This window comes from Balaenoptera acutorostrata, chromosome 10 (assembly GCF_949987535.1).
Source record: "Balaenoptera acutorostrata chromosome 10, mBalAcu1.1, whole genome shotgun sequence".
Lineage (NCBI taxonomy): Eukaryota > Metazoa > Chordata > Mammalia > Artiodactyla > Balaenopteridae > Balaenoptera > Balaenoptera acutorostrata.
In genome coordinates, this window is record NC_080073.1 from 67,843,549 (window position 1) to 67,871,438 (window position 27,890).

At 41.8% G+C, this 27,890-nt stretch overlaps 1 protein-coding gene across 1 annotated transcript; it reads right to left on the minus strand.

The window, feature by feature from the left end:
* Nucleotides 1-602: 602 nt before the first annotated feature.
* TCP11 (t-complex 11) lies at nt 603-26,347 on the minus strand. Its single transcript, XM_007197996.2, is given in 10 exon segments — nt 603-835; nt 1,569-1,735; nt 2,491-2,672; nt 2,767-2,984; nt 3,245-3,381; nt 4,120-4,340; nt 17,671-17,791; nt 22,735-22,831; nt 25,661-25,800; nt 26,334-26,347. Coding segments are annotated over 9 exon segments (1,500 nt in total). The 5' UTR covers nt 25,785-25,800; nt 26,334-26,347.
* Between the last annotated feature and the right edge of the window lie 1,543 nt (nt 26,348-27,890).

Sequence of the window (27,890 nt, forward strand, 5' to 3'; positions counted from 1 at the left end):
CTGCTTCGGAACCCCTGCAACAGAAGAGAAAGCTGAGGCTCCCACTCTTCCTGACCTCTTGTGGCATCATTTGAAACCTTCAGGGGAATTTGGTCCTGGAAATGAGGTTTCTAACAACTTTTTTCAATCACACCCAATCCTGAGAACTGAATTAGACAAAACAAATTTCTGACTTCCAGAAATACACTCACATTTTGGATAATTCCACAGAATTCTCAGAGCCCTCAGAGCAATGCTTTACCCTCAGAGAAAATGTTATATGTTATAGTACCTGCGTGTCTTGGCTTCTCAGCTTTGCGTGCTGAAGGCAGCACCTGGAGGAAAACCCAGGGCCTGCCGGCTGCTCACTAGCGGGGGGCCGAGGACACAGGGCCTGGCCACGGCTGCCGCACAGGAAGCGTGGGGTTTGCTTGCAGTTCAGAAGTTTATTAGTGAATGAGTTTGGGCCAGCCAGTGTTTACACGCTTGGTCACTGCAGCGTAGTGTACTGGCTGCAGGCGGGGAGAGGGCTTGCTGCTCTGCTGGTCACTGGTGATGTCACCCCAAGAGAATGATGGGCTTCTCTCCTGGGTCCAAGATACCAGGGCTTGGAGCCAGTGCCATCAGAGAGACCCCACTTCTGTCTCCAGTGCCTGGGCTGGGGGGATGAGGGTTTTTAAGATCTCCGTGTAGTAGGGGCCAAACACCTGCTGATTGTGGTGTGTTAAGTTGACGAACTTTTGGCCCAGTTCTGCCAGCTCTGCCTCAATGAGGGTAAGGCCTCCAGGGAGGTCTAGCAGAGACTGCTGCACACCAAGAACCAAACAGCATTTGAGGAACAAGTGGATCCGCTGATCTGTGAGGAGGAATAGACAGTGAGAAGGGAAAGAGCAAACAACTTTCAGGCAGAAACACTGACCCCTGCACTCTACTCACCCAAGTTCAAGGTTAACTGAGATATTCACTGACCTACCCACTCACCTAGACATAAGGAAATTTGTTTTGTTTGGGGAGGGGGCTGCTACCTAACTCCCAAGGACAAAGCAAAGATCCAAAACTAGTGGGCTAGCACATTTCTATTCAAAAGATTCCTTAAGTATTCATCAGTTAAATCCTGGTATTTGACATAACAGGAGGATCTTTGACTGACCCTTCAGATGGCTGAGGTTAAGAGCAAGGTCAAGTTCATGGCCACCATTCCAACATGGGACAGGGGAAATCCCTGCTTTGGGAACATGTCCTCCAGCCTAATTCGGCATCAAATTCTTGTTGGCAGGGAGTGGGTGTCACATGTCTTAGACTGCAGCCAAAAATGACCCAGAAGGCCAGGGATGACTTAACCAGATTGGCTGGACAGTATGCCACACCTAGAAGCCATGAATTCCCGGTACAAATCTTCCTTAAACCATAGAGTCAGTCTTTAAACTAAAAGGGATATATTTGCAACCCAGCATTATGCAAAAACTAAAGCCTACACAGTGACTTGCCCAGTCATCATGCCCTTTATTGTTAAATGGTTCAGTAAGCACCTTCCAGGGTTGGGATCGGCTCTCCCCTCAACATTCTCACCACCCCACAGGCATGCTCACCAATGACACTGTGGACACAGTTCTCCTTCCTGGTGATGTTCTGGAGCTCTCCTATCAGCGATGCTGTGTTGTCGCTGCTCAGAGCAGCAAGGCCCACGTTCCTGAGGCTCCGATGGATTTCCTGAGACACCTGTTCACTCACAGTCAGCATAGCCTCCTCCTCAGGCCTAGACCGTGAAGGAGAGTAAGCTGGTGTCCAGGGGTGGCCCTGAGCCCCGAAGCGCCACACCAGAAGTCGGGCCCACGTGAGGGAGATGCCCAGCCACCCTTCTGCCCTCACCGCAGGCCCTGGAAGCACAGAGCCCAGTGGGCAGGGTCAGTGTCTTCACTGTTACCCTCCAGATACTGACTTCTTTCTCTGTATGATACCATGTTCTTCTTCTTAGAAAACAAGATAAACTATAAAATCAACTCTGGACAAGGGTTTCATACCCACTCAGTATTCTTTAGCCCCATGGGATTTATTTATATATGCACATTTTTAACACTTTCTTGGACATTTTCCATAGTCATTTGTCCTACTCTCACCAATTATAATGACAAACCTGGCCTTCTGATTCCGCTTTGTCCTTTGGTGTGACACCCTGCACTCAGTGGATATTCAATCAACATTGCTGACTGACTGGCTGACTCCTGGAGATACGTACGACCAGCCCACTCAACTAGATAAAGACCCTTCTGTAGCAAGCAAGATAATGAGTCATTTTATAGTAAACTATCCTCCATACTACCCTTTTGGAAGAATGTTTTATTTTTCTTTGTTACAAGCCTCAAGGCCACTTATGGAAAGATACCAACAATCTTTGTGAATGATTCCAAAGGGCCTTTCTGTGGTTTGTTGTGGAACGTAAGGCATCCTTCATTACCTGCCTGTGCCTTCATATCACCTATCGTTACTCTAAGAAAGATCTATGCAACTCACCTGGACTTAAACTCCTCCATTAGGGCTTTAGTTATGCGTTTCAGCTTATCCACAAACTGAGGCGAGCCAAACAGAACACTGCCAGAGAAACTGCTGGCCACTAGCAAGACCGAGGCCAGGATGGTTAACTGGCGCAGCTAGGCCTCCAGCTCCTGCAGCTGGGCTCTGTCCATCAGCAGGGTCTGGGGAAGCAGGCAGAGCGGGCTGTCAGGAGAGGAGGGTCCCCATGCAAGTCCTCAGTCCCAGACAACAAGGCAAGGCCCCCCACAGTCCTACCTCAGGGAACTCTTCATCTTCCGGGTCCCAGAGAAGGAGGTTCAGGAAGCCCTGGGACAGCACCATTTTGGGGCTGAGGGGCTCCGGGCTGTTGGCTGCCTCACTTGGAGAGGGGCAGACCACACTGGAGGAGTCAGGAGTGTCAGGGCAGCTAGGTGGCGGCGTGGAGAGGTCTGCCGCCGCTCGGGTCAGCCACTTGGTAGTGTGATCGAGGAGGCCTGTGACAGGAAGAGTGCATAATTATCTTCAGCTCCTACATCCTTGAGGCCTTGGGACGAAGATTCAAGATCTCCTCCTCCTAAATAAGTAAATGCTTTGGTTGGGGGAAGTCTTTCTGGCTTAGATAACTATTCCTTCTGCCACCCCCATCTGAGGAAGAAACTTTCTGCTCCTAAAAAGAGGCAGAGTACTCTCTCACATCATTAAAGTCAGACCCAAAGTCATATTCCCTGCTCCTGCCCTCAAGTTATATACATACTAGGCTGCTTGTTGAGGAGTTCCTGAAATTTAGCTCGTTCATACTGGATGGAATGTTCCTGCAGTTGGGGCTGAAGGCTCTGGATAGTGTAGTTCACCATGTCCATTTTCATCAGGCCCAGAACCTGGAAGATTCCTCTGACACAGGAGGAAATAGAATATTTATACTATGAAAGGAAATGCAGTAAGGGGGAACCTACACAAGATATCATTAAATCACCATATTCTAGAGGTAGGAGGGGCTTTAAAACTAATTTAGTCCTGCCTCCTAAATTTACAAAAGATGGCACTGTGGCCTAGGACCCAAGGCCGAGTGAGTAAGTGAGTGAGTGGCAGAGCTAGGAACAGATAAGTCTCTGGATGTTAAAGCCTTCAGACCTTTCCACAACAGTCATTCTATGTCTCTTAAAAAAAGAGTAGTCAGTGGAAGGAAACACACCAGCATGCCGACAAATCTCTCTGGGAAGTGGGATTTTAGCTGATGTTATTTCTGATGCTATTTTTGGACAATTCACTTTTTTTTTTTTTTAACTTGCTGGGTCATGGTTTCTATAGCTCTGAAAAAGGGGTAACCTCCCATCCCTATCCCTCATATTGTGTGAAATGTAATAAGAAAACCTGGGATAGGGATGTTTGAATTCCTTGGAAGAAAGGATTACATACTCCAATGATTTATGGTAGGATGGTGTATAGGGGGCCAATCAATCCAAGGCCATCTTTGGAAAAGAAAAGCTAATAGACCAGAGGAAAGAGGAGTTAGTCAGGTCTTCAGTAGGGAAGAGCCAGCCAAGACAGAGGCTGTGACCCAGTGTCCGGCCCAGCTGTGCCCGGCCCAGGGGCTGAGGCAGGTTTCAAGAAACTGGTCAAGTTTCACACCTCAGTAACCGAACAGGGTCTGTGATGTTCTCTAGTTTCTGCACTGCTTCATCTCGAACTGGTGCACACAGCAGAGTCATCATGTTGAGAATGTACTTAGAGAGATGAGGGACATTCAGGGCCCCGTGTTCTGCTTCCTGCTTAAGGAGGTTCATGTCCAGGCCTTCTTCAATCTCACTTCTTAGGCGGTTCTGGCGTGGTAATAGCAGTGACAGCAAGATCTGCCCAGGAAAGAAAGTCAAAGGAGGAGTTGCTTTCTGTTCAGATCCCCAAACTTTCTCTAATGGACAATCCCTTTAGCCAAAGACATCCCAGCCTGTGTCTTTTAAGGATCAAGAAGTTATGGAGAATAGTATGGAGGTTCCTTTAAAAACTAAAAAATAGAGCTACCATAGGATCCAGCAATCCCACTCCTGGACGTATATCCAGAGATAACCATAATTCAAAATGATACATGCACCCCAATGTTCAACTGCAGTACTATTTACACTAGCCAGGACATGGAATCAACCTAAATGTCTATTGACAGAGGAATGGATAAAGAAGATGTTGTACAACAGAATATTACTCAGCCATAAAAAAGAACGAAATAATATCATTTGCATTGATGGACCTAGAGAGTGTCATACTGAGTGAAGTCAGACAGAGGAAGACAAACATCATATGATATCGCTTATATGTGGAATCTAAAAAAATGGTACAAATGAACCTATTTACAAAACACAAATAGAGTCACAGCTGTAGAAAACAAATTTATGGTTACTAGGGGGAAAGCAGTGGTGGTGCAGGGGGATAAATTGGGAGATTGGGATTGACATATACACAATAGTATATATAAAATAGATAGTTAATAAGGACCCACTGTATAGCACAGGGAACTCTTCTCAATACTCTGTAATGACCTATATGGGAAAAGAATCTAAAAAAGAGTGGATATATGTAGATGTATAACTGATTCACTTTGTTGTACAGCAGAAACTAACACAACATTGTAAAAGCAACTATACTCCAATAAAAATTAAAAAAAAAAAAAAAAGAAGTTAGGTCCCTAAATTTCCTAGAGGATATTATTTATCTTTGTTTAGGGGCCAATGACAGTTCGAGGGTTTAGGGGATCACTGATAGCAACAGTATATCATTTTCTATGCAGATTGAGATAAAGAGATGAATAAAGTCAAGGGGTATGGTAAAAAGAAATGCAAGGTACAACAAATATAAAATGCACACCACCACACAGTGGTGAGGTACTCTTAATTTACCAAAGGAAGCATTTTTCAGATTATTTTACTTGAAAGGGCAAGAATGAAATAGGCAAAGGAACTGTTAAAAGTCCCTTGAGAGATTGGTTCAAGATGGCGGAGTAGAAGGACGTGCTCTCACTCCCTCTTGCGAGAGCATTGGAATCACAACTAACTGCTAAACAATCATTTACAAGAAGACACTGGAACTCACCAAAAAAGATACCCCACAACCAAAGACAAAGGAGAAGCCACAGTGAGACGGTAGGAGGGGCGCAATCACAATAAAATCAAATTCCATAACTGCTGGGTGGGTGACTCACAAACTGGAGAACACTTATACCACAAAAGCCCACCCACTGGAGTGAAAGTTCTGAGCCCCACGTCAGGCTTCCCAACCTGGGGGTCCAGCAACAGGAGGAGGAATTCCTAGAGAATCAGGCTTTGAAGGCTAGAGGGATTTGACTGCAGGACTTCGACAGGGCTGGGGGAAACAGAGACTCCACTATTGGAGCGCACACACAAAGTAGTGTGCGCATCAGGACCCAGGGGAAGGAGCAGTGACCCCATAGGAGACTGAACCAGACCTACCTGCTAGTGTTCCAGGTTCTCCTGCAGAGGCAGGGGGTGGCTGTGTCTCACCATGAGGACAAGGACACTGGCAGCAGAAGTTCTGGGAAGTACTCCTTGGCATGAGCCCTCCCAGGTTCCGCCATTAGCCTCACCAAAGGACCCGGGTAGGCTGTGTTGGGTCGCCTCAGGCCAAGCAACCAACAGGGAGGGAACCCAGACTCACCCATCAGCAGACAAGCAGATTAAAGTTTTACTGAGCTCTGCCCACCAGAGCAACAGCCAGCTCTACCCACCACCAGTCGCTCCCATCAGGAAACTTGCACAGGCCTCTTAGATAGCCTCATCCACCAGACGGCAGATGGCAGAAGCAAGAAGAACTACAATCCTGCACCCTGTGGAACAAAAACCACATTCACAGAAAGATAGACAAGATGAAAAGGCAGAGGGCTATGTACTGGATGAAGGAACAAGATAAAACCCCAGAAAAACAACTAAATGAAGTGGAGATAGGCAACCTTCCAGAAAAAGAATTCAGAATAATGATAGTGAAGATGATCCAGGACCTCGGAAAAACAATGGAGGCAAAGATCGAGAAGATGCAAGAAATGTTTAACAAAGACATAGAAGAATTAAAGAACAAACAAACAGAGATGAACAATACAATAACTGAAATGAAAAATACACTAGAAGGAATCAATAGCAGAATAACTGAGGCAGAAAAACGGATAAGTGACCTGGAAGACAGAATGGTGGAATTCACTGCTGCGGAACAGAATAAAGAAAAAAGAAATGAAGACAGCCTAAGAGACCTCTGGGACAACATTAAACACAACAACATTCACATTATAGGGGTCCCAGAAGGAGAAGAGAGAGAGAAAGGACCAGAGAAAATATTTGAAGAGATTATAGTCAAACACTTCCTTAACATGGGAAAGGAAATAGCCACCCAAGTCCAGGAAGCGCAGAGAGTCCCATACAGGAGAAATCCAAGGAGAAATATGCCGAGACACACAGTAATCAAATTGGCAAAAATTAAAGACAAAGAAAAATTACTGAAAGCAGCAAGGGAAAAACGACAAATAACATATAAGGGAACTCCCATAAGGTTAACAGCTGATTTCTCAGCAGAAACTCTGCAAGCCAGAAGGGAGTGGCATGACATATTTAAAGTGATGAAAGGGAAGAACCTACAACCAAGATTACTCTACCCGGCAAGGATCTCATTCAGATTTGATGGAGAAATCAAAAGCTTTACAGACAAGCAAAAGCTAAGAGAATTCATCACCACCAAACCAGCTCTACAACAAATGCTAAAGGAACTTCTCTAAGTGGAAAACACAAGAGAAGAAAAGGACCTACAAAAACAAACCTAAAACAATTAAGAAAATGGTCATAGGAACATACATATCGATAATTACCTTAAACGTGAATGGATTAAATGCTCCAACCAAAAGACACAGGCTCGCTGAATGGATACAGAAACAAGACCCATATATATGCTGTCTACAAGAGACCCACATCATACCTAGGGACACATACAGACTGAAAGTGAGGGGATGGAAAAAGATATTCCATGTGAATGGAAATCAAAAGAAAGCTGGAGTAGCAATACTCATATCAGATAAAATAGACTTTAAGATAAAGAATGTTACAAGAGACAAGGAAGGACACTACATAATGATCAAGGGATCAATCCAAGAAGAAGCTATAACAATTATAAATATATATGCACCCAACATAGGAGCACCTCAATACATAAGGCAACTGCTAACAGCTATAAAAGAGGAAATCAACAGTAACAGAATAATAGTGGGGGACTTCTAACACCTCACTTACACCAATGGACAGATCATCCAAACAGACAATTAATAAGGAAACACAAGCTTTAAATGACACAATAGACCAGATAGATTTAATTGATATTTACAGGACATTCCATCCTAAAACAGCACATTACACTTTCTTCTCAAGTGCGCACGGAACATTCTCCAGGATAGATCACATCTTGGGTTACATCAAGCCTCAGTAAATTTAAGAAAATTGAAATCATATCAAGCATCTTTTCTGACCACAATACTATGAGATTAGAAATCAAATACAGGGAAAAAAACGTAAAAACACAAACACATGGAGGTTAAACAATACGTTACTAAATAACCAAGAGATCACTGAAGAAATCAAAGAGGAAATCAAAAAATACCTAGAGACAAATGACAATGAAAACACGACGATCCAAAACCTATGGGATGCAGCAAAAGCAGTTCTAAGAGGGAAGTTTATAGCTATACAAGCCTACCTCAAGAAACAAGAAAAATCTCACATAAACAATCTAACTTTACACCTAAAGGAACTGGAGAAAGAAGAGCAAACAAAACCCAAAGTTAGCAGAAGGAAAGAAATCATAAAGATCAGAGCAGAAATAACTGAAATAGAAACAAAGAAAACAATAGCAAAGGTCAATAAAACTAAAAGCTGGTTCTTTGAGAAGATAAACAAAATTGATAAACCATTAGCCAGACTCATCAAGAAGAAGAGGGAGAGGACTCAAATAAAATTAGAAATGAAAAGGGAGAAGTTACAACAGACACCGCAGAAATACAAAGCATCCTAAGAGACTACTACAAGCAACTCCATGCCAATAAAATGGACAACCTGGAAGAAATGGACAAATTCTTAGAAAGGTATAGCCTTCCAAGGTTGAAACAGGAAGAAACAGAAAATATGAACAGACCAATCACAAGTAATGAAACTGAAACTGTGATTAAAAATCTTCCAACAAACAGAAGTCCAGGACCAGATGGCTTCACAGGTGAATTCTATCAAACATTTAGAGAAGAGCTAACACCCATCCTTCTCAAACTCTTCCAAAAAATTGCAGAGGAAGGAACACTTCCAAATTCATTCTATGCGGTCACCATCACCCTGATACCAAAACCAGACAAAGATACTACAAAAAAAGAAAATTACAGACCAATATCACTGATGAATATAGATGCAAAAATCCTCAACAAAATACTAGCAAACAGAATCCAAGAACACATTAAAAGGATCATACACCATGATCAAGTGGGATTTATCCCAGGGATGCAAGGATTCTTCAATATACGCAAATCAATCAATGTGATACACCATATTAACAAATTGAAGAATAAAAACCATATGATCATCTCAATAGATGCAGAAAAAGCTTCTGACAAAATTCAACACCCATTTCTGATAAAAACTCTCCAGAAAGTGGGCATAGAGGGAACCTACCTCAACATAATAAAGGCCATATATGACAACCCACAGCAAACATCATTCTCAATGGTGAAAAACTGAAAGCATTTCCTCTAAGATCAGGAACGAGACAAGGATGTCCACTCTCACCACTATTATTCAACATAGTTCTGGAAGTCCTAGCCACGGCAATCAGAGAAGAAAAAGAAATAAAAGGAATACAAATTGGAAAAGAAGAAGTAAAACTGCCACTGTTTGCGGATGACATGATACTATACATAGAGAATCCTAAATCTGCCACCAGAAAACTGCTAGAGCTAATTAATGAATATGGTAAAGTTGCAGGATACAAAATTAACGCACAGAAATCTCTTGCATTCCTATACACTAATGATGAAAAATCTGAAAGAGAAATTATGGAAACACTCCCATTTACCATTGCAACAAAAAGAATAAAATACCTAGGAATAAACCTACCTAGGGAGACAAAAGACCTGTATGCAGAAAACTATAAGACACTGATGAAAGAAATTAAAGATGACGCAAACAGATGGAGAGACATACCATGTTCTTGGATTGGAAGAATCAACATTGTGAAAATGAGTATACTACCCAAAGCAATCTACAGATTCAATGCAATCCCTATCAAATTACCAATGGCATTTTTTACGGAGCTAGAACAAATCATCTTAAAATTTGTATGGAGACACAAAAGACCCCGAATAGCCAAAGCAGTCTTGAGGCAAAAAAATGGAGCTGGAGGAATCAGACTCCCTGACTTCAGACTATACTACAAAGCTACAGTAATCAAGACAATATGGTACTGGCACAAAAACAGAAACATAGATCAATGGAACAAGATAGAAAGCCCAGAGATTAACCCACGCACCTATGGTCAACTAATCTATGACAAAGGAGGCAAAGATATACAATGGAGAAAAGACAGTCTCTTCAATAAGTGGTGCTGGGAAAACTGGACAGCTACATGTAAAAGAATGAAATTAGAATACTCCCTAACACCATACACAAAAATAAACTCAAAATGGATTAGAGACCTAAATATAAGACTGGACACTATAAAACTCTTAGAGGAAAACATAGGAAGAACACTCTTTGACATCAATCACAGCAAGATCTTTTTTGATCCACCTCCTAGAGTAATGGAAATAAAAACAAAAATAAACAAGTGGGACCTAATGAAACTTCAAAGCTTTTGCACAGCAAAGGAAACCATAAACAAGACAAAAAGACAACCTTCAGAATGGGAGAAAATATTTGCAAATGAATCAACGGACAAAGGATTAATCTCCAAAATATATAAACAGCTCATTCAGCTCAATATCAAAGAAACAAACACCCCAATCCAAAAATGGGCAGAAGACCTAAATAGACATTTCTCCAAAGAAGACATACAGACGGCCACGAAGCACATGAAAAGATGCTCAACATCACTAATTATTAGAGAAATGCAAATCAAAACTACAATGAGGTATCACCTCACTCCTGTTAGAATGGGCATCATCAGAAAATCTACAAACAACAAATGCTGGAGAGGGTGTGGAGAAAAGGGAAACCTCTTGCACTGTTGGTGGGAATGTAAATTGATACAGCCACTATGGAGAACAATATGGAGGTTCCTTAAAAAACTAAAAATAGAATTACCATATGACCCAGCAATCCCACTACTGGGCATATACCCAGAGAAAACCGTAATTCAAAAAGACACATGCACCCGAATGTTAATTGCAGCACTATTTACAATAGCCAGGTCATGGAAGCAACCTAAATGCCCATCAACAGACGAATGGATAGAGAAGATGTGGTACATATATACAATGGAATATTACTCAGCCATAAAAAGGAACGAAATTGAGTCATTTGTTGAGACGTGGATGGATCTAGAGACTGTCATACAGAGTGAAGTAAGTCAGAAAGAGAAAAACAAATATCGTATATTAATGCATGTATGTGGAACCTAGAAAAATGGTACAGATGAGCCAGTTTGCAGGGCAGAAGTTGAGACACAGATGTAGAGAATGGACATATGGACACCAAGGGGGGAAAACTGCGGTGAGGTGGGAATGGTGGTGTGCTGAATTGGGCGATTGGGATTGACATGTATACACTGATGTGTATAAAATTGATGCCTAATAAGAACCTGCAGTATAAAAAAACAAACAAAACAACTAATACTAAACTTTCATTGGGTTATTTGTATGGAAATATGTTAATATAAATGTTTCAGACATTACATGAAATTTCTAAAAATCTTATATTTGTATTTGTATGGAAATATGTATGGAAATATGTTAATATAAATGTTTCAGACATTACATGAAATTTCTAAAAATCTTATATGTTCTGGTATAATGTTATAAGTAAGAATCCTAGTTATTACTTTAAAATGTATACCTCAGAAATAACTAATTTTCTTGTCAACTGCATTATTATGAACTTTCATCAGATCTTTAACCGTGGTCATTTTTAAGTCTTTTGTCATTTACAGACAGTTCTGGGTGTACTCTGATGCTTTTGCAAATATGTTCCTATAAAAGGGTTTCATCTTCAAGAAATTCATGGAAAAGACTCTGACAAGTACAGGTTTCTGGTAACTGACTGTACTGCTGAACTGAATGAATAAGCATTTTCAGAACTCTAATGAAAAACTCATGAACTCATAAAAGTGCTAACAAAAGATCAAGATGAAAAAAAAAATTAATTACATGGGACTGAGTGAACTGATGAGGATAAGTATAATTTTTGTGACTTTCTGTCTGAATTAAAAAAAAAAAAATCCCACAAGGACTCAGAGGCAAAGAATATACAAATCAATTTTCACTGCAAAGTAAAGGAGCTGTTACAGTGGAGGATTACTGGACTGAATGTCAACATTATGACATAGTATGAGTGTGTTTCATGTTTGGTAATTGCAATCATTGTTGCTTTTGTTGTGGTCATCCATGTACAATGCTTGGTGTCAGTCTATTTATCTCTTGTAAAAATAAAATACAGTGTGTGTGTGTGAAAAAAAAAAAAAAGATACATGCACCACAATGTACACTGCATCTCTATTTACAATAGCCAGGACATGGAAACAACCTAAATGTCCATCAACAGATGAATGGATAAAGAAGATGTGGTACATATATACGATGGAATATTACTCAGCCATAAAAAGGAATGAAACTGAGTTATTTGTAGTGAGATGGATGGACCTAGAATCTGTCATACAGAGTGAAATAAGTCAGAAAGAGAAAAACAAATACCGTATGCTAACACATACATATGGAATTTTAAAAAAGCAGCACTGATGAACCTAGTGGCAGGGCAGGAATAAAGACACAGACGTAGAGAATGGATTTGAGGGCATAGGGGGGAAGGGGAAGCTGGGATTAAGTGAGAGAGTAGCACTGACATATATACACTACCAAATGTAAAATGGATGGCTAGTGGGAAGCTGCTGCATAGCACAAGGAGATCAACTTGATGCTCTGTGACAACCTAGAGGGGTGGGATAGGGAGAGTGGGAGGGAGGCTCAAGAGGAAGGGGATATGGGGATATATGTATATATATAGCTGATTCACTTTGTTATACAGCGGAAACTAACACAACCTTGTAAAGCATTTATACTCCAATAAAGATGTGAAAAAAGAAAAAACGATCCCGCATGCTGCAACTGAAGACGCTGCACACTGCAACTAAGACGTGACGTGGCCAAAAACAAAACAAAACAAAACAACAAATGAATGGATAAACAAAATATGGTATATCCATACAATGGAATATTTTCAGCCATAAAAAGGGATGAAGTTCTGATCCACACTGCAATGTGGATGAACCTTGAAACCATGCTAAGTAAAATTTGCCATATGTAAAAGGACAAATGTCGTATGATTCCACTTATATGAGGAACCTAGAGTAGTCAAATTCATAGAGACAGAAGGTAAAATAGAGGTTACCAGGCACTGGGGGAAAAAAGGTCTGAAGAGTTACTGTTTAATGGATAGAGTTTCTGTTTGGGAAGATGAAAACGTTCTGGAAATGGATAGTGGTGATGACTGCACAACATTACGAATGTACTTAATGCCACTGAATTGTAACACTTAACATTATTAAAACGGTAAAAATTTTGTTTACCATAATAAAAAAAATCCTAAAAAGCACAAACAACTAAGTTGGTAACGTGGCACCATTCCCCAGGGAGGATCAGCCAGCCACCTGGTAGCAGATGATTTCTTTGGATCTCTTCCTTCGTGGAGGGGGCGGAGAGTCACCCTCAATGGAAGAGACGCATTCTGAATATGGAGCTGTCTTCCCTGTCTGCACTACTTCTGTTAGCACCAACATCCACATACTCACAAAATTTCACAGAATGCCTTATCCTCTGTCTTGGGTCCTGGTATGCCCCACAGCACTGCATCTAATCAAGGAATTCATTTTACAGCCAAGAAAGTACAGCAACGGGTTCATACCCACATACCCCTCATGGAGAGTCGACTGGTCTTAACTGAAAAGTGGAATGGCTTATTGAAGACTCAGTTACAGCATTAGTTGAGAGATAATATCCTGAAAGGAAGAGGTTCTGTCTCATAAGATGCAATATATACTTTGAATCAAAACCATTATGCAGTGCTATTCCCTAAAGCCAGAATACATGGTCCCAGGAATCAAGGGGTGGAAGTAGGACTGGTTCCTCTCACCATTATATCTAATAACCTACTTGCAGAATTTTTATTTCCCCTCCTGACAACTTTGGGCTCTGCTGATTTGGGAGGAATGCTTACATTGGTTCCAGTGAATTAGAAGATGAGACTACCCCCCTGATCATTTTGGGTTCCCTCTACCACTGAACCAACAAGGTAAAAAGGGAGTTCCTCTATGGACTAGAGTAATTGATCCTGAGTACTAAGGAGAAACTAGGCTGCTGCTACACAATGGGAACATGAATGACTGTGTCTGGAACCCAGAAGATTCTAAGGTACCTCTTGATACTTCCATACCCAATAATATAGGTCAAGGGAAAACCACAACATACAAACAACAAAAGCAAAATGCCCAAGGACTCAGACTCTTTGGCAATGAAGGTTTGGGTCACTCCGTCAGATAAAGAACCCCAGCAGCTAAGGACAAGGCAAACATGGAATGACTATTAAAATGAAGCCATAGATACCAACTACAGCCTCATGACCAATTACAGAAACAAAGACCATATGTTTTCTCTTTGCTTGTTATAAGCATGGCTTTATTTGTATATGCTAACCATTTTCTTCTCTCTCCTTCCCATTATTATTTTTTTTAATTTTTATTTTATATTGGAGTATAGTTGATTTACAAGTTTTGTTAGTTTCAGGTGTACAGCAAAGTGATTCAGTTATACATATATCTTTTTCAGATTCTTTTCCCATTTAGGTTATTACAGAATAATTGAGTGGAGTTCTCTGTGCTATACAGTAGGTCCTTGATGATTATCTGTTTTATATATAGTGGTGTGTATACATTGTTGCAAATGGCATTATTTCATTCTTTATTTATGGCTGAGTAATATTCCATTGTATATGTGTACTATATCTTCTTTATCCATTCATCTGTCTATGGACATTAAGGTTGCTTCCATGTCCTGGCTATTGTAAACAGTGCTGCAGTGAACATTTGGGGTGCACGTATCTTTTGAATTATGGTTTTCTCTGGATATACGCCCAGGAATGGGATTGCAGAATCATATGATAGCTCTATTTTTAGTTTTTTAAGGAACCTCCATTATTATTTTATAGACAGGTTGTTGGAAGTTAAATTTTACAGTTTAGCCTGTAGGTAATAGAATATTCAGTGAGACTATGACTGTATATGAGGTATATCATAGACAGCAACGGTTATAACTGTTGGGAATGTGAGTTTCCTCATTTGGGGAAAAGGATAAGAACTTGTAAGACATACAGCTACGTCTTTTGTCTTTTCTTTTTCTTTTTTTCGGCCGCACTGAACGGCTTGTGGGATCTTAGTTCCCTGACCAGGAATTGAACCCAGGCCCACGGCAGTGAAAGCACGGAGTCCTAACTACTGGATGGCCAGGGAATTCCCTGGATAGCTATGTCTTATTAGGTAAAAATAGAATTGCTTTCAGGAATTTGAGTGTGTGTAGAAGGGTACATATGGAAGCTGAGTAGCCAAAGGAATGGAATGCAACATTTATCAATTTACTGCCTCTCAAGTCCTCTCCAAATCCATCCTTTTCTTCTCCATTTTCTCAGAGTAAGTCCTTTAAATATTTTTCCTTTACCAGATGGCACAATTTTAAGCTTCATCTGTAGATGGCACTTTTTTGGGGGGCGGGGGGGGGCGTATAGTTGATTTACAATGTTGTGTTAGTTTCTGGTATACAGCAAAGTGATTCAGATTATATCTATATAGATATATATAATTAAATTGTTTTTCATATTCTTCTTCATTATGGTTTATTACAGGATATTGAATATAGTTCTCTGTGCTATACAGTAGGACCTGTTGTTTATCTATTTTACACACAGTAGTTTATATCTGCTAATCCCAAACTCCTAATTTATCCCTGCCCTCACCCTTTCCCCTTTCGTGATCATAAGTTCATTTTCTCTGTGAGTCTGTTTGTTTGGCAAATAAGTTCATTTGTATCATACTTTAGATTACACATATAAATGAGATCACCTGATATTTGTCTTTCTCCGTCTGACTTACTTCACTTAGTATGATAATTAGTATGATAATTAGTATGATAATTAGTATGATAATTTCTAGGTCCATGCATGTTGTTGCAAATGGCATTATTTCATTCTTTTTTATGGCTGAACAATATTCTACTGTGTATATGGACCCCATCTCCTTTATCTATTCATCTGTCCATGGATGTATATGGACCCCATCTGCTTTATCCATTCATCTGTCCATGGACATTTAGGTTGCTTTCATGTCTTGGCTACTGTAAATAGTGCTGCTACAAACATTGGGGTGCATGTGAGATGGTTATTAATTGGTTTTCTGTTACCATAAGCAAGTTAACCATAAACTTTGAGACTTAAAACAGTATATACATTTGTCATCTCACAGTTTCTGTGGGTCAAGAGTCCAGAAAGTTTAACCAGATCCTCTGTTCAGGATCTCACAAGGTTGCAATCAAGGTGTTGGCTGGGCTGTGTTCTCATTTGGAAACCTGACTGGGGAAGAATGTTTCCAAGCTCATTCAAATTGTTGACAGAATTCACTTCCTTACAGCTGTATACCTGAAGGCCCCAGCTTCTTACTGGCTGTTGGTTGGATGCTGCCCTCAGGTCCTAGAGGCCACCTGCATTTCCTTGCCATGTGGCCCTCTCCATATGCAGTTCACAACATACCTGTTTGCTTTTTCTTTTTTTTTTTAAAGTTTTTTTTTAACTTATTTATTTATTTATTTATTTTTGGCTGTGTTGGGTCTTTGCTGCACGCGGGCTTTCTCTAGTTGTGGCGAGTGGGGGCTACTCTTCATTGCGGTGCGCGGGCTTCTCATTGCGGTGGCTTCTCTTGTTGCACAGCACAGGCTCTAGGCGTGCAGGCTTCAGTAGTTGTGGCTTGCAGGCTCTAGAGTGCAGGCTCAGTAGTTGTGGCGCACGGGCTTAGTTGCTCCGTGGCATGTGGGATCTTCCCAGACCAGGGCTCGAACTTGTGTCCCCTGCATTGGCAGGCAGATTCTTAACCACTGCGCCTCCAGGGAAGTCCCTACCTGTTTGCTTTTTCAAGGTCAGCTGGAAAGTCTCTCTCTCCAGGCTGCTAAGATTGTCTTACATAATGAAATGTAATCCTGGGAGTAACATCCCATCACCTTTGCCATATTCTATTGATTCAAAGCAAGTTATAGATCTCATCCACACTCACGGAGAGAGGATTATACAAGGGCATGGATCACTGGGGGTCACCTTAGGGTGTATCCACCACATACTACAAAGACCTTGCAAAAGGCAAGAGCTTCTCTTCCTGGTTCTGGAATGCTCACATGGCAGAGGCTCCTACAGTACATGTGGCTCTGCAGCCAGCTGGCTCCTGCAGCTGGGAGGCTTCTCTAGTGCTGGACTCTGCAGAGGAAGTGGCTGCTTCTCCAGGGCCAGGCTCCTGCAGCACCAGCAACTGCCCTGGCACCAGCTCCTGCAGTACACGGCGGTCAGCAGCACACACAGGCCAGCAACCTCCCCTGGCACAGACATGCCCTCAAACGAGTAACTGGGTCCTTGGGTTTTCCCCATCCCCCGGGGATGAGAAAGGATTCTCCTTATGTCTGATATTCCAGTAGCGTTTTCTTTGCTTCTTACTAGCCCAAAGCCTTCATTTCTCCAATTCCCTGTTATAATAATTTTTATATTAAAACTTCTTTGTTGAAATTACTGTGTGATTTCTGTCTATTGATTAGACTCTGACTGATTCATGGACCATGTTCAGTTAGGATTTGCCAGCCACTGACATTCCAGTGAGTGGAGGCTGTCTAGGAACTTTACATCTACAAATGAAAGGTTCGTCACTCACCTCTTTAATTTCTTTTAGGAGTTCAAGAGCACAGCTGAAGTCTGGAGGAGTAGCTAATAATTGCTCTTCCAGATGATCCCAAAAGGCATTGTGCATTGTCTCCTTGACCCTGCCTTCCAGACTGTAAGAAGGTTAAATGAACAAATTACTTTCTCTACTCAAAAACTGCCAAAACGTCATTATCTCCTAAGCCCCAAACAGTGTTTGATATGATAAAAGACCATTATACAGACAGGGAAAGGCCAGGAACTATGTTTGGACGGCAGCAGAGCTGAATAAGCTGGGGTTAAACTTGGATGTCAATGGCACCAGCACAACCTCTCAGAAGGGCCCCTTGTGGTTCCAGCACAGCCCACCCTCTGCAGTAGGAAGAACCCTGAATAGAGATCAGGCTGAACTTTAGCACTGATTTTGCATTTAGCTTAGAAAAGATGTGACTTAGTTTCCCTTTATGTACACATATGGCAATGAACTAAATGATCTTTCACTTTCTTATAGACCTAAAATCTAGGAAAGGATTTTCCTTCTTTGATAACACCTGAATATCTATAGATACTTCCAAATCAGCAGGTCTAAAATTGAATTCATTATCTTCCCCTTCCAAACCTGTTCCTCCTGTATTCCCAATTTCAATGGCACTACCATGTAGCCAGTCATGGAAGCCAGAAATATCCGTCTTTTTCCCCGCCGCAAAAAAAAAAAAAAAAAAAAAGGGACTTCCCTGGTGGCACAGTGGGTAAGAATCCGCCTGCCAATGCAGCAGACATAGGTTCAAACCCTAGTCCAGGAAGATCCCACATGCCGCAGAGCAACTAAGCCTGTGCGCCACAACTACTGAGCCTACGCTCTAAAGCCTGTGAGCTACAACTACTGAGCCCGCGTACTGCAACTACTGAAGCCCACGCGCCTGGAGCCCATGCTCCGCAAGAAGAGAAGCCACCGCAGTGAGGAGCCCACGCACCACAACAAAGAGTAGCCCCCAATCGCCAACTAGAGGAAGCCAACGCACAGCAATGAAGACCCAATGCAGCCATAAATAAATAAATAAATAAATAATTTTTAAAAACTTTTAAAACACCAAAACAAACAAACAAAAACCAGAAGCAAAGGTAATTCAATTAGAAAGGATAGTCTTTTCAACAAATGGTGCTGGAACAACTGGACATCCACATGCAAAAAAATGAATCTAGATACAGATCTTACACCTTCCACAAATAGATCATAGACCTAAATGTAAAACATAAAACTCTAAAACTTCTAGAAGATAACAGGAGAAATCTAGGTAACCTTGGGTTTGGCAACGACCTTTCAGATACAACACCAAAAGAAAGATCCATGAAAGAAAAAATTTGTAAGTTGGGCTTCATTAAAATTAAGAACTGCTCTGTGAGAGACAAGAGAATGAAAAGGCAAGCTCCAATCTTCGCAAAGCACATATCTGATAAAGAACTAGTATCCAAAATATACAAAGAACTCTTAAAATTCAACAATAAAATAACCCAATTTTAAAACAGGGAAAGGTCTGAACTGACACCTCACCAAAGTATTGATATATATACAGATGGCATATAAGCATATGAAAAGATGCTCAACCTCACATCTCATTAGGGAATTGTAAATTAAAGTAAGAATGAGATACCACTACACACCTATTAAAATAGCCAAAATCCAAAACACTGACAATACCAAATGCTGACAAGGACGGGAGCAACAGGAACTCTCATTCATTGCTGGTAGGAATGCAAAGTGTAAGACAGTCACTCTGGAAGATGGTTCCACAGTTTCTAACAAAATTAAACATACTCTTTCCATACAGTCCAACAATAGTGCTCCCTGGTATTTACTCAAATGAGTTGAAAGCTTATGTCCACACAAAAATCTGCACATGGACATTTATAGCAGCTTTATTCATAATTGCCAAAACTTGGAAGCAACCAAGAGGTCAACACTAAAAAGAAATGCACTATCCAGCCCCCAAAAGACATGGAGGAACCTTAAATGCATATTGCTAATTGAAAGAATCCAATCTGAAAAGGCTACATACTATATGATTCCAACTATAAGAAATTCAGAAAAACCTGTGGAGACTGTAAAAAGATCAGTGGTTGCCAAGGGTTTCAGAGGGAGGGAGGGAAGGACGAATAGGTCGAACACAGGGGATTTTTAGGGCAGTGAAATTACTCTGTATGATACAGAAATGGTGAATACGTGTCATTATACATTTTTCAAAACCCATAGAATATACAACACGAAAAGTGAACACCAGTGTAAACTTGAGTTAATAATAATGTATTAATACTGGATCATCAATTGTAACAAATATACCACATTAATATAAAATATAAATAACAGAGGAAACTGTGTGCAGGAGAAAAGGGGGAATGTGAGAACTTTATTTTCCATCATTTTTCTGTAAAACTAAACTATGCTAAAAATTGTCTATTAATATTTTAAAAGGAATTAATTTTCCTCTGACCTTTATTTAAATGATTTCTCTGACCTATACGGTTAGACTAATAAGAAGAAAAAGAATCATTTGAAAATTCTGAGGCTGTACCTAGTCATTGCCAAATAGTGATCGGTTTTCTGGCATTAAACATCCCCCCTTAGTAATGCATGCTCCTTGTAAAACAAACCAAAAAAAGCAATACAAAGATGAATACAACAAAAATCAAAATTCCTCTCCCAACACACCAATCTCAATCAGCAGAGGTAACCAACTATAGTCTAATAGTCTATTGTGTACTGTAATTGTTCTTAAAGCTTTTCCCCTCACCCTATTTGTCCAATCCATCTTCCAAGTTCCATAAATTTTGTTTTTTAAATGTCTCTGGAATCCATCCCCTCCTACCATCATCTCTTACCTGGACTACTACATTAGGCCATTAACTGGTCCCTCTGTCTTCAGTCTTGTCCCTTTTTAATTTGTTCCCCACCAGTTCATTCTAAAATCAATGATTTTTCTAAGATGCAATTCCGATCATGAGATCATGCTCAAAGTCCTTTGGGGCTTCCCATCACCAGCAGTATAAATGGCTCACATGACCCTTCCTGATATTGCTCTACCTCCCTTTCAAATTTATCTCCTCCTACCTCATAATACCCTGTGCTCAATCACATCAAGATACTTGTTCAGTTCATACCATTGTGCCTCCAACATGATTCCTCTGCCAGGAGCATTCCTTCCCACCCAGACCACCTCTAAGACTCAAGTCATCATAGGCTAAATCTTCCTCCATAGGCAAATCTTCTCTGATCTTTAGGCAGCTGAGAACTTTCATTGAACTCTATTCACACAGCTCTGAGTGAACTTATCAGTCACTTTCTGTTATTCATCTGTCTCTCTTACAAAAGCTTCTTGACAGCAAAGACAGTGCCTTATTTATTTATAGCTGTAGCTACCTCTATCCCCAGAACTCAACATTTTTCCTACCACATAATAAGGACTCAACAAATGCCTGATGAATGAATGCCCAAACATGGGATTTCCCTTAGGAACCTACAATTGCAATTAACTTCATCCTATGAGCCCAAAGTAAAGCCAACTGCCAATAAGGAGTGACCTCAAACTCGATTTCAACCTTTTTCCTGATATAAATTTTGTATTACCTTACTTGAAAACCCAGCTCTGAATAGTACTATTTCCCCTGCTTCATTTCTCCCTCTCTCATTTCCTCTACTCTTTTTTCCTCCTCTCCTGCCAGCAACAGAAACATCTAAGCAGTGAGAGAGATGCTAGAAGATCTGGGTTTTGGTGAAAACCTGTTCCCAGAGAAGCTGTGCTTGACATGGACATCTGTTGGCAAGAGCAGATCAGACCAGGAAGACCAGGGCAGCAACTTGTGGCAGAGAACAGCACTTTAGTAACAGAGTCCCTGAAGCTGACAAATGACAAAAACATTTAAGGAAATTGACTTATCACAAGCTGCCATCACATATCTGTCTATTGGTGGGAAATCAGAACTGTTTTAAAATGTAAAATCTGACAATGAATTTATCCACTTAACTGCCAATAAACCAGCAAGTCATACTTACGGAATGGTTCTTATTTATTGCAATGTCAATATAACTAAGAAGAATGAAAAATAAGGCTTGATGGGGGTGAGGGAGCATTCCTTATCAACAGGGTTCTGATCTTGATTCACAAATTAAGCTGATTTATGAAGTGGGGAATGGGGGTGTGGGTGAGGAGTTGAGGGGGCAGTTGAAAACACCACTATGAGAAAATTGATCTTTTTATCTGTGCCTGTTTAAATCTGTGATCACATAAGAGAGTAACTGATAAGACAGGAGCCATGTGGTAGGCAACCAATACCAATAAAATGACCCCCAAAGATCTAGATCCCTGGTATTCACACCCTGGTGTAATCCTGTACCCTGGAGTGTGGCCTGGATTTGTGGGTTCCCTTCTAGCAAACAAAATGTAGCAGAGGCCACAGACATCACTCCTGAGGTTAGGTAACAAAAAGACTGTGGCTTCTGTCTTGGGCACCATCTCTCACCCACTTACTCTCTCGCTTTCTCACCCTGGGTGAGAGAAGGCAGCTGCTGTTTTGTGAGCCGCCCTATGGAGAGGCCCAGGTGGCAAGGAACTGAGGGCAGCTCAGGCCAACATCAACAGACTGGTAGAGCACACAGTGAAGCCACACCCGTAATCCCTGACCCACAGAAACTGGGAGATAATGAACACTGTTTTAGCTGATGAGTTTTGGGGTAATTTGTCATGCAGCAACAGATAGCTACTACAGGCTAATTCCTCCGCATCTGTCAGAGAAGATCTGAAATCCACCCTAACTATTTTATTATTAGGTGGGGTCCCAAAGTGAACATCCCAATAATTGCTTGGGTTTATTCACTGGTTAAATAACATTTGCTTCTTGACCCTCTGATACTAATAATTATAATTTATTACTCTTCTGTTTCAGTTGCTGAGACCTCTAATGGCTTAGATTCAAGCACTGATTTGTGTTATTAAATAAAAATGCTTTGAGTCTGGTCAGAAGCCATTAGTGCTAAATACCTATACCAGGATGAATAAAATGCGAAAATTAGAAGAGCCTGTACCTGCTTGGAGGCAAAACCTTCTCTTCCATGTGGAAATCATGATTCATCCCAATCTCCTTGCTCAGCTTGGAAACATCATTAACTGTATCTATCAGACCTGTGACAGAAAGAACATATGACATACACCTGAAACTAATGTTCTATGTCACTTATACCTCAACTAAAAAAAAGAACTTATGGGGGACACCAGTGAACTCAAAGAAGTCTGAATTTCTATTTTATTCAGAGATTCACTCCACTGAGTAGGCTCCAAATTGAGATTCATCACAGTGACCTTACACACACTCATTCGACCATTCCAGTCAGTTATGTTTTCTGAACTCTAGGCCCCGTGACAGAGCCTCTCAGTAGCCCAGCATGGGGGTAAGGGAGGATAAAGAAGCTATCTTATAAAAAAACAGAAAGTGAAACTGATTAAAAACCTTTCTCTTAAGTAAAATAATGAAGTGGCAAAGAAATAACGTGATTTGCAAAAATAATGTTTATCTAAGGATATTACGATTCCACTCTCCTCTTCCTGCCTCTGATGGAAGTTAAATTCTCCACACAGAGGGTACTGAATGGCGTCAATCTCACTTGGTCTTCTAAAGTAGTTTCCAGAATTTAGGATTTCACAGACGAGTAAATTTCCAAAAAGATTTTGAGCAACTGACGACAGCTTGCCAACTTTTTGTTCTGTCAAGTATGGATAGTATGAAATAAGCAAATAAAAAATCTACTCTAGGTACTTCCCTGGTGGAGCAGTGGTTAAGACTCTGTGCTCCCAATGCAGGGGGCCCAGGTTCGATCCCTGGTCAGGGAACTAGATCCCACATGTATGTCACAACTAAAAGTTTGCATGCCACAACTAAGGAGTCGGTGAGGTGCAACTAAGGAGCCCGCAAGCCGCAACTAAGACCTGGTGCAACCAAGAAAAAAAAAAAAATCCACTCTACCACCACCAAAACCATTTCATAAAAGAAAAGGATAGTTTAAACTCCCAAAAAGCGGAAAGGGAATACAGTCAGAAAAAAACTAGTCCTTAAAATTGAATCAATTTAGCTTTAGGAAAAACTCATTACAATATCTTTATTTCATTTCACACAGTATGCTAAGAATTTTGTCACAAACCAGCTCTAGCATTTAAGAACCACTATTCTAAGTTCTTATTACAGACCTACCTGATAGCATTCTTACATAATTGGCATACATGGGTAGTTATTATTACTTGGTATAAAAGAGCTGCACACAATAAATCATATTTTCTCACTCTCTTTCAATGAAGCTTCATAATTTGTTCACAAAAAAGTATCTGGCTCCAAGATGTGGAGGGGATATAAATGAACTAAGATTGGCCATGAGTTGATAATTGTTGAAGTTGGGTGATGAGTAAATGGGGGTTCATTATTCCAATATCTCTACTTTTGTATATGTTTAAGTTTTCCATAAGCAAAAAGGTTTAAAAATGTAAAAAGGAAAAATTGCACAAAAGAGGTTTCATAGGAGAATGCCTTTGTTCTTAGAAGATACATGAAATATTTAGAGGTAAAGTCATGACTCTATAACTTCAAGCAAGAAAAAATACATATGTAAAATATAATGAGAAAAAAACAGTGTGGCAAATGTTAATGTGGGCATTCGTTGTTTTTTTACTTTTCAACAGATTTGAAATATATCAAAATAAAAAGTTAAGGGTAAAAGGTCATTGTAAAATTTACCAAAAAGCCACCAGCAGAGTTTCTGTTTAGGTAAATGTAATGGTGAACTGAACCTTAGTTGGACGGGAAGTTCCCTTTATTTTTGCAGTCTCTCTGAAGTCTTCAGTTTTGGCCAAAATGGCAAAACACAGTCAAATATGCAAACAGACTTACTGCTAATTCAGTAATGCAAAATCAGAACTAAGAGAAAATCTTCAAAGGGAGATTGAGCTGCTTGTAGCAGCTTATTGAAGGACTAAGGAAAATATTATACACAGAAACACTTCCCAACTACAACAAACCAAAGCTCATAGCCTGCTCTGACAAGATTGTTCTGTCGCTCAAAAGTACCATAGCACTATGCAACTCCTACAGCTGTAAAATTCAGGAACAGGGAGGGTTCAAAGAGAAATTAGAGGTAAAAAGTAACTAAAATAGATTTTTAAAATCCAGATCCCAAGGGCAAAGACATTTTCAAGATAATTTGGTAACTTAACCAAGTCAACCTAATATATGAAATTTCGAAATTATTAAAAAAGAGGAGTTTGGTTATTCAGGTTATTGAGTTGTATTGCCCACATCAGGATTCCAAAGCACCCAATTTGCTGCTTTTCCTTAACCAGCAGCGACCCCGTGTGGCTACAAGAGAAAGACAAGCGATTGAATTTAAAGAATTTAACTCAGGTTGTTGCACGTGGACAGGCCTTCAGATGGTTGACTGCTGAGATTACCTGGTGATTATTATAAGAGAAATGCTGGATGAGTCCCAGTGAGATCAGACGTAAAGTGTGGAAGAGACTTTGTGCCCCAATAGGAACATAAAAGAACATCTCCTATAGTATGAGCTAAAGAGTATGAGGCCAGAGCAGCATTACTAATGCAGTCAACGAAGCACCGAGAGAACACAATGCCCATCTGGGATCATTTCCGTTCTTTAAAATCTACCCCAGGTGTCTGCCATTTTCCACCTACAAATTCAAAATAAAAGAATACAAAGCTGGCTCTGAACTGACTCAGCCTCACATCTTGTCAGATTCAAGAAATCGCTCTTGGGTCACTTCTTTCTCCAGGACCAAAAACTCTGAAGATCTTCTGGTCAACAAGGGGCCTGGGGCCTGAAAGTAGAGATTGGGGTGGGGGGGTGGGGGGATGAGGAAAAAGGTGGGTAGAGAAGTGCGGCGCCGCGGGGTCCTTCCCACCTGACCCACACTAAGCACCCCGAGGGCTGGGGCCGGCGGGGCTGGACCTACGGGAAGGGTGGTCCTTGGGGCTGCTCATGTCTTCCCGGGTCGGTCCTGAGGTTTCGGGCTTACAGGCCCCGCTCTCTGCATCGCCAGGGTCCTTCAGGGGCACGTTTTCCTCCACGTCCGTCATTTTGCTGATGGAATCTGGGGGGGGGGAGAAATGGGGCGCTGTGGGCGGCGAGGAAGGGGGCTCTCCAACTACCGAAGGGGTCTGGGGCCCGGCCAATTGCGCCCGACCTGGACAAACTAAGAGGAGGGTGGACAGCTTCAGGGTCTCTCGGGGACCAACAGGGGCAGAGGAGCCTGGAGGAACGGGGCTGAGGAATCACAGAGTAGAGAGTGCTGGCTCCGCAACCAGGAAACTAAGGCCAGAGGGGCGGCCTGCTCGCCTGAAACGCCCGCCCCAGGCCCACCCGGGCTCCAGCAGCAGGGGGAGCCCACGGCGCTCAAACTCCAGGTCCCTCGCCTCCTCCACAGCAACCCACCGCCACTGCGGAGTCGGGCGGACTGCGGCGCACCTCTAGGCTGGGGCCGTACCACCGCGGCTGGGCAGCGAGGGACGGCGGCCGTGCGGGGCCGACCCGCGCGCACCCCCGCCGCCGCGCCACGGTGGGAGAGTCCGGGATTTGAACATAAACCGCCGCCCGTCTCCGGGGCAACGGGGCGGGGCACGTGCCGGCCGCCGCCACCTCCTCGGGTGGAAGCCGCCGGCTAGTGCCTCGGTCCTCGAGGGCTCGAAGCCTCCACAGGCCTTTGGTTAACTGGTCCCCGGGGCCCTTCCCTGCCTGACATCTCCCGCTTGCCACGAAAAAGATCGCCTGAAACTACTTAGGAAGAGAAGGAGCACGATGTTTTGTTTCTCTTCAGCCTGTTCATAAAACTTGAGAGAGAACCACACCCAGGCGGGTTGTTTCCTTAGCACATCCTGGGCCCATTGTGAGAGGAGGGCCCTTCTCCCATTCTCCAGGTGTGGAAGCCGAGAACCCGTGCCAGGTGCTGGTCGGAGCAGGCGCGGGGAACTGGGAGGCAGTGTAGGCTCCTCCCACTGAATTCCTGGCCATGGGCTCATCTGTGGCTTGGGGGCTGATCCCGCCGCTCCAGGCCCCAGGTCACCAGCCTTTCTTGGTTCCTGGTCTGCTCTGTTGCCCCTGGAGTGATGTGAGGACCTGGAGTGACCCCTCCCCTCCAATCCCTGCACTTTGGGGGAAAAAAATGAAAAGGAAGTTTCCGTTCCACGATTCTCCCATCCTTCTTTATTACTTTGACTTGATTTCTTACCACAAAAGCTTACTTTAAAAATAAATAAATAAAACAAAAGACGAAAGTATTGCCTGTAAGAAACCAAGTTCTCATTATAACCCTTGCCTTGTTAGTGTGGAATGTGGATCTTTCTTGCACAACTCCTATATTTTGAAGGGGAAAATTATGAAGAGATCCAAGAACATTTCTGCTTAAGAAAATCCACTTCACTCTGAGGCCCAGGCAGATAGGAGGGGAATAGCCTAGCAAAGTTACTGTTTCGCCAGAGAGTATCTCAAATCAATACATACTAAACTTGCCCCTTTCTCCTCATCACCCTTTCCTGGTGTTTCCCTCAGGGACGTCAACTGTGAAGCAGGCTGGCCTACACCCCAAAGCCAGAAGTGGGAGGAAGTTGTCTGACTGCAGCAAAGAGTTAAATGAAAATATGATTCTTCATTATTACAGGGATATATTTAGATTGGGTTGTTGATTTCTCTATTAAAAAAATTTTTTTTCCATAATTCTGTTTGGGCATTTTTATTTCTGGGAGAAAGTCTCCAGAATGACACCAGTTTGTTTTCCCACAAAAATGGCATCGCCATAAAACTTGCCCTGCTGATGCCTGAAATTGTGAGAGTAGTTCATTCATATACATTACACAGCCCCTTTAAGTGTCCTCTTCTTGCCCAAATTCTCTGGAAGGGGCAGTAGGAAGAAATAGCAGTGTGGGAGCATGTGGAAGAGGGGAGGAGACAGGCCAGAAGAGGAGGAAAGGATGGGGGTAGGAGAGACAGAATTGGAGTTTTCTCAGGGTCAGCGTGGGGACAGCATTTCATGATCTTATCTTTAATAGTTTTCAGAACCAACTAGGCAAAAGTTAGAGGTTGAGGAGAATAGAAAGATGATGTGAGAGATAAACTCTCCTTCCCTTTGGGGTCTTAGTTAATAATAACTGATTTTTGTTTAATGATCTACAAAATGCTTTTACATTGCA